Genomic DNA, 11,106 nt, shown 5'->3' with positions numbered 1-11,106 from the left:
TCGTTCATGACAGAGACTTCACTTCACTAGGATGACCATAGGTAATATGACCTCAATCTTGAGTGAGTTGGGAACTCCTGCCATTGAGGGTGGTCCTTTGATTTGTATGGGTGCGAGTGACCAGGTCGCCGATTCAAACCTACCATTTGGGGATTCGTCTGATTTGGGAGCTAGGAACTCAGCTACACAAGATGGAATTCACTCCTTCCCGGAGGCAGGGGTAAGTAGATAGATAGCTCCCTTAAGGGCTGATTCCGGGGCTTGAACGATGTGGCGCCACACATCTTCTCCTGGTCCGAGAGGTGTTCACATATAGTTGAACTATGTTATATTATTCATTAGAAGAATCAGTGGTACTTGAAATGTAACTACAGGGGCAAAACGGTAAATTAGTCCAGCTGTACTTACGAGCAGTTACACTTTAATTACAATATCTTAAAAAAAAATTATAAAGTAGTAAATTACGGAAGTGGGTGGGAATGGAGCCGGTCAAAGTCGGTTCCTTTTATTATTAATGTTGTTGCTATTATAAATATCTAAACCGCAACCCACACGTGTGGTTAATCGAATTGACATGTTTCTACGACATTCTGTAACTCTATGAAAAAACAATTTATAGCTTTCATATGTACAGAAAAAAAAAAGAAAAAAAATCCGACACCAAATTGTATAATATCCAAAAATAAAACTACATTTTATAGTAAAAAAAAAAAAAAAAGACTGAAATTACATCTTACGGTTTTATCCTTGGAGTTAGATAAAATAGTTTTTCTATTTTACCAATACGGTGTATTTTGATTATCTTTTTACTTTGTTTTTCAAATCTTATCTTTGTACGTTTTACCTTTTTTTTTTTTTTTTTTTTTTTGCTGATTTGATGTTGTTTAAGATTTTTCAAATTCTCTCATTGAAATTTTTTAATATAATTTGATTGGATTGTTGTAGAATCTTGATTGACAATATTATTTTATTTGTATTGTAGGTTTAATGTATGAGATTTCAGTAATCGTAAATACAAGGTATTTACATCTACTTAATTATAGACTTTTTTTTTTTCTTATAATTTAAGATGGATTTGGAATACATTTTCAATTATTTAATTTAAAAATAAGTTATTTAAAAAAAATGGAGCGTTTAACAACCACTCGAAATAGTTTTTCAAATATATTTTAATCAATTTGTATTAAAAGTATTTAAATAAAAATGAATTAAAAAATATTTTTTTTCTCAAGTCAATTATGAATCCTTAATTAGATTGTCGTAGGTTTTTAGTTGAAGTTTTATCCACATGCTCTCTCTTTTTCTTTTTTTTAATGGAATGAAATATGAAAAAGGATGACCTATGTGCTTAGAGTGTTTCATTTTTATATATATTGTTATTTCTAAAAAATACAAGATAAAAAAATATGTAGCTATTTATTTTTGATACCGTGGATACAAATTTGAAGGGTTATTATTTATTTATTTTATTATTATTGAGGTTAGTCTTAATTTGCCTGGTGTTTGTAATAAATTCAAGGTTGTTGGGATTATATATATGAGTAAGAGTCAGTGATCGTCGAAGAAAGATTGGTAGTTTTTTCGTTTCCGATATTACCCCCAGTTTTGATTCAAAATAACGCGTAACACCGAGTCCTTGATTCTCCTTCCCAATCTTCCCTTGTTTCTAAAATATCTGGGTTGAGAAACCAAGAAAGGGAAGAATAATACAAAAACAGGTATTAATTGATATTAGGAATTTAGGAGGCGAATTAAGTAATTTCCATCCGAAGTCTCCCTCGAAGAGAGAGGAAATACCAAAAAAGGACTCGTGTAAGCCGAGTCTGTGCGCTTCGTGGAAGACAGATGACACGCTAATGTCCGATATGCACTGCCTTTCACCGCAACAATGAAGAATACAGCTTCTCTTTTATGGCGGAGGATCTTCAACCCTCACCTCAATCCTCCTAGTTCTTCTTCAACCTCTTGATTTTTCCAAGATCTGCTTCCATCTTCGGTTACAGGTTCCATCCTTTTTGTTACACGATCCGCATTCCATTGCTTCCCTTCTGATTCTTTCTCCCACATTTTCCTTCCTATTTTCATTCGTCTCCTGTATTTGGTCCATTATGTTACAATGTCACAATGTTCAATGATTCGATTTCCATTTTGACTTGTTTCTTGATGCCTACAGGATTGTTGATTGCGGTTGCTTCCGTATAGATGGCGGACATCGCTAAGGTGTTGTATATTTTGATTCTTGATTATGAAGAACAACTAAAGAAGGAGGAGTCTTTTCGCTATACTCGCGCTGTTTTGCAAAGCACTTTGCAGCTTATGGGATGTAAGGCACGACATGCTTTCAAGGTGCTTCATCTTTGACGCCTTCTTTGTCTATATCTTCTCAATTTATGATTATTTTTGTTCTATTGCCGGTTGATCTTCCTTTGCCTTCGCCATTATGTTCTTCCTTGGGCGAGCGAAGATGGATGGTTAGTTTGCACGTGTTTCGTTTTCTTTTTCATCTGAATTTTAATTGTGGAGGTCGGATCTGCATCTGCCTTGTCGTTACTTGTTCATGAATTCTATTTGTTTTAGCTATTGTAGCATGCATAGTTATTTCTTTCTTTTTATTTCATTATTTGTCTCATAGTCTGCGAGAGCAAACTGTTTTGATTTGTTAGGTAAAATTTTTTGCCGACTGTTTCTCTGTCCGATGAAGTAGGCAAATCTGCGTTATATTTGTAAAATTGTAATTATAAATTGAAAAATTTCTCTCTCTCTCTCTCTCTCTCTCTCTCTCTTTTTCTTCAGTTTATTTCTCTCTTGTCGTCGTTATCACCATCATGATATTGTTTTTCAACTTCTTATCTTGCCTTTCCGTTGTCCGCTAAGCTTTTTGTCCTTGGTGGAGATATCATATTATTCACTGTTCCTTTTGTATGCTTTGATTTGTGGATGACCTTTTATATTTCGTGAATTTCATGTACTGAACTCTTTCAATATCGTGGCCGTTTTCAAGAATGGCGATTTTCCATCTTCTATTCCAATTCTCTCGTGCGTGTACATAATGCATATTATTGTCATGTCTTCTATTGGCTGGACGGTCTGTAATTAGAAAAACACCTCTTTCTTTTCTAAGTCCTACAACGGCAGTGACAATTGACAAATAATTCAAAGTATGCTTTTGAGTTTTGAGAGCCTGGGTATTTTTAACATTATGCAAAGATGACTCTTAGTAATTATGTGGTGTCGTAACTTTTTTTAGACTTGTACATTCTCTCGTATCGATACTATTTGTCTATAATGACGAATACATTTAGCACCTTTCCAATTGAAGAGTACCGAGCCGCAAGTTCTTATTTGTTTTGCTTTTGATCTTCTTACAAGCTGGACTCGTATATAACATATTCATTATCTGTTTTGCTTTATTTATATTGGGGGAGTTCGTTGTGACTTTCTTCTTTAAGAAATTCCCCTGGGAAATATAATTGTTGAAAGTAAAGAGTATTTTGTTTGGTAGTGTGACATCAAAGAACGAATTTGATTCGTTATTTAAATCTTATTTCTAAGCAATGTTGAAAGCATTGAAACTTATGATCAAAATGATCTTTTCCTGTTTTGATTAGATAAGCCAAAGGGCTTTTGAATTGTTGCGGAAAGGTTATGGTGTGCTTCCTGAAGGGTTGAGGATAAGACCCTCTGAAAAAGAATGTGTCAAGAGTTGGGACGTACGCTTTGCTGAAACAGAGGTTTGGAATCATCTAAATTCCTCTAGAGACAGTGAAAATAGAAACATTCCGTTTGAGCTGTATAAAAGGCGCACGACTCTCATTGTAAAGAGAGCAACCTTCTTAGATGTTGTATGCAAAGCCCTGGCAGAATACAAGTACGTGAGTCCCAACCAGAGGGCTGACCTGCTTTTAGCATGCAGGTAAGCTTTAAATGATATTACCCCTTGAATAGAGCCCCCATTATGTTTACCTATTTTTCTTACAGTGTATTAAATCTACTATTATTTTCCACAGATTGGCAATTCTGTGGTTCAGTCATGTGTAGTTTAGGGATAAATCTTATTCATGCCAGAAAGTTTGGATATTAGTATTTTAGAATTACACCTTATCTATCTGAACCAAGTAGTTGCTATTTTTGACACTTGCAGTATTCAAATATTTTATCTTATGCAATATTTTGCAATTTTTTTTTTTAATTTATCAAGAATACACACTTTAAATGTTTGTTTGAGATGTGTGCTCCTAAGAATGTCGTGTTGGCAACCTTGTTTTTGTTTTGAAAGGTTACTTTATCCTGTCCTGCATGTTTTATTCTCCACTTGGTTGGCCATTGTTTCTAAATGAACCTTAGTACCAAATAGTACTGCTGGTCTATCTTGTGGGAGATTTGAGGAGAGAAATTTTATGGAAACTTGAGGAGAGGTAGAGGGGGATTTTTCAACCAATGGAAAGAGAATACTGGTGCTGTTTGTGATCACATAAACTTCTTGGTATCTCTTTGGGTTTCAATGCTAAAAAAGTCCTGTATGTTATAGTAACTGGATCAAAATATGAACGCTTATTACAAATCCTTGGTTTCATGGATTAAATTTATCGTCTTTTATTATTGTTTGGGAGGTGGGTAGTCTGCTAATTTGATTCATCATTTTTTCGTAAGGTTTATTATTTATTACTCTGTTTTCTATGGATATCTGAAGAAGATTCGGGGCTGCTTGGAAGTTTGATAAGCACTATTATATTTTTCCCTGTGATGCTTGTCAAGCTGGTTTGTATTTCTTGTAACAATATTTTCTTTCCTCAGAATCCGAGAAAGGAAGGAATCTGTGACTGTACTATTATGTGGTACTAGTGGCTGTGGCAAATCTACTTTGTCTGCACTGCTGGTATATCCTTGCAGAGACTTTGATCTTTAGGGACATATTTTTGTTGCATTATTCAAGCTTTTACAGTTGACATGGAGTTCTAGTTGAAAGTATATTTTGTTTTAGAATATTTAAACTTAAGTACACCTGCACTTTTTTTCCTGACAGGGTAGCAGGTTAGGAATTACGACAGTTATATCAACCGACTCAATTCGGCATATGATGAGGAGTTTTGTAGATGAGAAACAAAATCCTCTGCTCTGGGCTTCAACTTACCATGCTGGGGAGTTTTTGGATCCAGTAGCTGTTGCTGCAGCTAAGGCAAAAAGAAAAGCAAAAAAGTTGGCACGCAATCCTCATTCACATCTGAAAGTTGAATTACTGGAGAGCTCTTCCATTGGAAAAGTTGATGGCCAACCATCAGATCGTTGCACTGAGCTCATCAGTCAAAAGCAGATGGCTATTGAAGGATACAAGGCACAGAGTGAGATGGTGATTGACAGTCTTGATAGGCTGATTACTGCATGGGAAGAGCGGAAAGAATCAGTGGTTGTTGAGGGTGTTCATTTAAGCCTAAATTTTGTGGTGTGTAATCCTGAGTTGACGTTTTTTCTTCCCTATTTATTTAGATTTTATACTCTTCTTGACATTTATTCTAACACTGCTTTTGCAGATGGGGCTTATGAAGAAACATCCATCAATTGTACCATTCATGATTTACATCACCAATGAGGACAAGCACTTGGAAAGATTTGCAGTGAGAGCAAAATACATGACACTTGACCCAGCTAAGAACAAATATGTGAAGTATATACGAAATATTAGGACAATACAAGAATATTTATGCAAGAGGGCTGATAAGCATCTTATCCCTAAAATAAACAATACCAATGTTGATAAGAGTGTAGCTGCCATCCATGCGACAGTCTTTAGTTGCCTTCGTAGGCGTGAAGCAGGTGATCAGCTATATGATCCTGTACGGAATACTGTTCCTGTTATTGATGAGGAATACAGGAATCAGTGTGCGGCTAACTCTTTGAGTTCGAAATGCATGTTTCAACTCATCCAGAGAAAAGGTTCCTCTAGGAATCTGATGGCTTTGGTTAATACTGACGGATCTGTGGCTAGGGCATGGCCTGTCGATCCAATTGATGATACAAGTGGGAGGCCTTTTTTAGGCCCGAGGGCTGAGAATGGATCGGGGATTCCAATGTATGGTCCATTGCAGATTGATAAAGCTGAACCTGTTAATCTTCAATTTGGTTTTTATGGCATCAGTGCTTGGCCTACTGATGGTGGGACTAGCCGTGCAGGGAGTGTTGATGAATCCAGGGCAGATGGGACTGATACTAGTAAATACCTTTCTTCTTGCTGCAGTTCTCCAAGGTTTTCCGATGGACCTTCCAAGGAGGTAGGTTGAAAAATGATTTTAATTTTCTGAAGAACTTGTTGGCTATTTCTTCTGTTAGATACTCGTTCTTTTTTTACCAATACACTGTGCTTAGTAGTTAGCCGTATATATGCAGAGTGTAAATCTGTTTATTTCCGTAAATTTATTTTCTTCAACATTATCTTGTCTCTTCGGTTCCAGATGACAATTCATGTTTAGAATCTGATGGCCTGTTATTCCCTTTCAGCTCAAGGAAGATATTTCAGTCCATGGTAGCGATGAAGAGGTTGATGATCCTCAAGATCTTGGAAGCGATGAAGAAGATTTTAGTGTAGATGGTGACAAACAGATTCATGAAGAGGTATCATGTGGTTCTATGTACAAGAACTGATGGTTAAATACGTTTCAAAGCATGGCGTCGCACTTATTTATTTGACTTCTCCTGGGGGGACTCTTGCTACGAGTATCCAATATTACTTGTTCACACAATATCAAGCTCTTACCCTGTTTTGCGCAAGTTCATATGCATATTGATGTTGTTTAGTAATCTACCTCAGGCTTGATATGGTAGTGAAGCTTTAGAAGAATTCCTGTATGGAATTTGAATTTGAAAATTTTACATGATGGTACTTTATTTTTTTGGTCAACAGGTAGGCTCGGTTGATGAAGAGTCAACAAAATCAGATGAAGAATATGATGATCTGGCAATGTTGGACGTGCATCATGGTTACTGGTCAGAAGACGACATGGAATGCATGGAAAAGGCTGGATCTGTTTCTAAAGGGCAAATGAGTGCTAGGGCAATCGATAGGTATCGCCAGAACGTGGACCTTTTCCTGCGCTCTAAAAGTGAGTCATCCAAGTCATTCTGCTCTTATTCATCTCTTCTGAAGGAGAAAGAGAGGAATATTCGAACGTCTGGTGCTGTGAAAATGAAAAAACGTTCCCTTAGTATTCCAGCCATGAGAAAGCATAGTTCAGCTGTCGATGGTCCCATTCTATCAGGAGCTTCTCAGGGGTAGCTCAAGAATTTTGCCGAGTTTTAGTTTCTCTTTCTTGATCTCTTGTTGAGCTATTTTACTGGAATTAACTTCGGACTACGCCTGTTTTAAAAATGTACAGAGTGGTGTTTCTTGTGATCGACTTGCTTCGTTTTGCAGCGGTCCTTTGTATTATATAAATACTCATATCCCACTAATTTGTAGATTACAGATCAATGTATTCTTCTCTTATGGAACGGCATATTGCTTTAACAAAAAGGCTAATTTTGTAACAAAGTTACCTGGGCAGCCATTGACCTTCACAGGACATGCAGCTTCGCTTGTGTTGCTCGAACTTCAACAGACTGCGGTCCATCCCCGACCTGATCTACAGGAAGGTATTGCTTCTCATAAACCGGTAAACAGATAACAAAAAACCTTCGAAATAGGTTTTTATTGCCATGATTCCAACTTGAGGAAGTAATAATGCTTAATGACCTTTGATGTGTTAAAAACCCAGATGAGCTCGAAAGGCTGCAACGGGCAGCTTATAGGATTTGGGAGCAGCCAGTTCTCTAACAAGAATTTTGGTACGATTTGATTCCGTCTCACATTGACATCACATTTTGGGTATGTATTGTTTTACACGATTCTTTGTTCTTACCAATTGGCATTTAACGTCATCGGGTCTTGTAGTCCCCTTTCTCACACGTCACAACAGGACAGGCAGCAGGGGTGGCCCATCTTATCTACTGTGTGGAGCCCAACTCCTTATTTTGAGTTGCATTGTTCCCTCACTGGGATTTAATAGTTTTGGAGGATTCGTTTCTTAAAGATGCACTTATTATAGTTTAGTTAGTAACGCCTAGTTCGATAGCTAATTCAGTATTTTTTTTAATAAGCAACTCATTAAAAAAAAATCAAAACAGAAGATAGAAAATGAAACAGTTATCAACCAGCCTAAAAATAATCTCATTTGATTTACTGTTTAGTTTTTAGTTGGCCCGGAATAAGGGAAATTTGTATAGTTAAAGGTACTTTTGTAAGGTCATGATTATTGTTAGCCAGTTTTCGAAAGGAGTACATGTGTGATATGAGTGAGGGGGAGGAAACGAGAGTGGGAAAGAAAGAACTCTAGCGTAAGAGCACTGTTACACGAAGGAGGGAGGAGTGCGGGTACCGGGTACCAGGGATGGAAGAAGAGACCTAGCATATGAGAGCATTATTATACAGATTATTTTAATTTCACCATGACTTAAATTGTGAATCATTAGCTAACATGCTCTTAATATGTTCTTGCCAAGGGCAAACAATTTTGAAAATAAACTTGTATTCTTCAATATGGGACTCACATTAATTCAAATGTTTTATTGTGTACTCAACAATCAATCAAAGTGGTTGAATCAGTCTGCTAAGATCAACCCCACGTTTAACCAAGATGTTCAACAGCATTCTTGCTTCCTTACTCCGGTTCAACTTGCTAATTCTAACACAATCTTTTCATAAACTGATACATTAACTTGGTATCTATCCTTCTCCATTCTTACTTGCAGCTCAATATCTTCATTAACCATTCCCTTTTCGCAAAAACCATCAACCAATGTGTTCAACATTTCCTCATTCATATTAATTCCCTTTGCATTCCGTTTACATAATCCACTGCCATCCCCATCTCCTACCTTGTAGAGTCCATCTATTGGGAAGCTGTCATTTCGTCGAACACGCATTCCGAATTGTCCCTGCTCTACAATAGCTTCTATTGATCAGATTATACAAATGGGCATCTGCCTTCAATCCCCCGTCATACCTCTTCATCAACAATTTCTCAGCCTTCTCATTCTTCCCTGAACTCGTGAACCCATTAATTAAAAGTCTATATGTGTTGGTATCAAAACGAACTCTTCTTTCCATCAAAAGCAATATCAGATCCAACTCCTCAAAATTTCATTGCTTAGTGCAAGCATTAATCATCGCATTGAATGTAACAATGTTGGGTTTAATTCCTTTCCCCATCATCTTCTCTACCAACTCTCTACCTCAGAGAATCTTGTCATTCCAACAAAGGATATCCATCACGACGGTTAGCAACACCCTCAGACAATGAACAAGAACACATGCACGCGAGAACCCATATTGGTCTATCTCTCATTCCCTCCAAAACATGGGTACTCCTTGGGGACCAAACTCATAGCCTAAGGTTGGAGTACAAAAAGGAGACTCCCTTTTCAAAATTTATCAATGTGGGATTGTCAACCAAAGGTTGATTCCCTCTAGTTTTTCATTTTTTAGAAAAAAAAATAAAATAAAATTTTCACCCAACAATCCCCCACTTGAAAATTTAAACATAAGAAAAAAATAAAATTTTCATTGAGCAGTTTCAGTCTAGACAACACTGTGTATAAGAAAAGGTGTTTACGACTTGAACCTTTACATAGTGTAGATGACTCAGAATATACTAAAATAACCCTTGGTTTTGAACTCTATCTCTAACAACATCTCACACATAGTATCATTAGGGTGTAGTTCGAAAGCCCGTGCTTTAAGACTTAGCACGTGTATCCCAGTTTAGTGAACGCTCTAGAGAGTTAGCCTAAAAAACACTATAGAAAGCAACCCCCACTTCCACATTCACATAGGTGAGTCTATCAAGAGTACTCTTGTAGCTAGGTACTCCACTTGTCATCAAGTATACATCTTATTAAGAACTGAGTTCAACCTCACTTATGCTTCAGCATATCATGTTCAGACTTTAAATCATAGGAATGAAACTCTGTGTTTGTTTTAGCATATTCACTATATATCACTTGTGATCAATTATTACCTGTTGAACCTGTTTCTTGGGATCTCCGGTTCACAGGTTGGGTTTTCCTCACAGTGATTCATCTTTCTATAGGCATGAGTCCCATCCTTTCTGAGGTTTTGAAAACCTTTTCTTTGGCCAATCCTTTCGTCAAAGGATCAGCCAAATTTTCATCAGGTCATATATGATCCACTCTAACTGCACTAGTAGTGAAAAACTCTCTAATGGTATTGTGCTTACAACATATTTGTTGTCTCTTTCCGTTGTAATAACGGTTCTGAAATTTTGCAATTGTTGCAGTACTATCGCAATGGATTAATATGGTTGGTACCCGTTTTTCCCATAAGGAAATCTCTTATAGCAGACTTCTAAGTTAGTCTACTTCTTCACTAGTTGTCGCTAGTGCTATCATTTCTGATTCCATCATAGATTGGGCTAAAATAGTATGTTTCTTCTCAGGTCGAGTTTCCTTCAATTGGTATTAGAGCCAGGTTGTTGGTTTTTTATTCCAAATTCCATTCTTGTATTGAATTCGTTTACAATACTAGTGAGTTTTAGAATCTGCATTGCGTTTATATAATAAATTTTTTTTGATGGTTTGTTGATGAATGTTTATGGGATAGACGTCTCTATTTAATTTACAAAGTTAAATTGTAAGGCCCCCTACATTTTTGGGCAATAACTTGCAATCGAGTCTGTATTCGTTAAGTTTTGAGTCGCTCATGCGGCTTCAGAAGAAGGGTTGTAGTGTGTTTCGATGGAGAAGACAAAACGAAGGTTGCCGCATCGTGTAGCATTGCTAAACGATCGCATAGCTAATGCTATGCGATCGTGTAGAGTTTGTTACATGATCGTGTTGCATCGGCTGCATGATCGTATAGGCGTTCGATGGATAGACGATCACGCGGTATATGAAACTTGACATAAGCTTGCTTGCTAAACGATCGTGTAGACTATTATGCTCATCACATAGTCATTAGCTACACGATCGCATAGTAAACGATACTTGACACACACTACATGATTGTGTAGACTTTCATGCTCATCACATAGTCTTAAGCTACACGATTGCATATAAATG

At 36.8% G+C, this 11,106-nt stretch overlaps 1 protein-coding gene across 2 annotated transcripts; it reads left to right on the top strand.

Annotated features, from left to right (window-relative positions):
- The first annotated feature begins 1,562 nt into the window (after positions 1-1,562).
- On the top strand, positions 1,563-7,504 carry LOC120088811 (P-loop NTPase domain-containing protein LPA1 homolog 1-like). Of its 2 annotated transcripts, XM_039046250.2 has the most exons (8): positions 1,563-2,003; positions 2,174-2,346; positions 3,609-3,913; positions 4,795-4,876; positions 5,024-5,440; positions 5,529-6,266; positions 6,493-6,606; positions 6,896-7,504. In XM_039046250.2, the coding sequence occupies exons 2-8, from the start codon at positions 2,203-2,205 to the stop codon at positions 7,265-7,267; spliced, it is 2,172 nt and encodes a 723-aa protein (XP_038902178.1). In that variant the 5' UTR covers positions 1,563-2,003; positions 2,174-2,202; the 3' UTR covers positions 7,268-7,504. The 2 variants fall into 2 exon arrangements, with proteins under 2 accessions (XP_038902178.1, XP_090162575.1); XM_090306449.1 differs by lacking the exons at positions 3,609-3,913; positions 4,795-4,876 and having other exon boundaries at positions 1,811-2,003.
- Positions 7,505-11,106: the final 3,602 nt, after the last annotated feature.

This window comes from Benincasa hispida, chromosome 10, assembly GCF_027475165.1.
Source record: "Benincasa hispida cultivar pf3 chromosome 10, pf3_genome.v1.1, whole genome shotgun sequence".
Taxonomy (NCBI): Eukaryota; Viridiplantae; Streptophyta; class Magnoliopsida; order Cucurbitales; family Cucurbitaceae; genus Benincasa; species Benincasa hispida.
Note: the sequence above shows the minus strand (reverse complement) of the source record. Positions and strands in the feature narration are given on the sequence as shown.

Coding starts and splice junctions, on each gene's coding strand:
- LOC120088811 (XM_039046250.2), top strand. CDS start 2,203: ATGGCGGACATCGCTAAGGTGTTGTATATTTTGATTCTTGATTATGAA. Junction 3,914..4,794: donor GACCTGCTTTTAGCATGCAG/GTAAGCTTTAAA, acceptor TTCTTTCCTCAG/AATCCGAGAAAGGAAGGAAT. Junction 6,607..6,895: donor ACAAACAGATTCATGAAGAG/GTATCATGTGGT, acceptor TTTGGTCAACAG/GTAGGCTCGGTTGATGAAGA.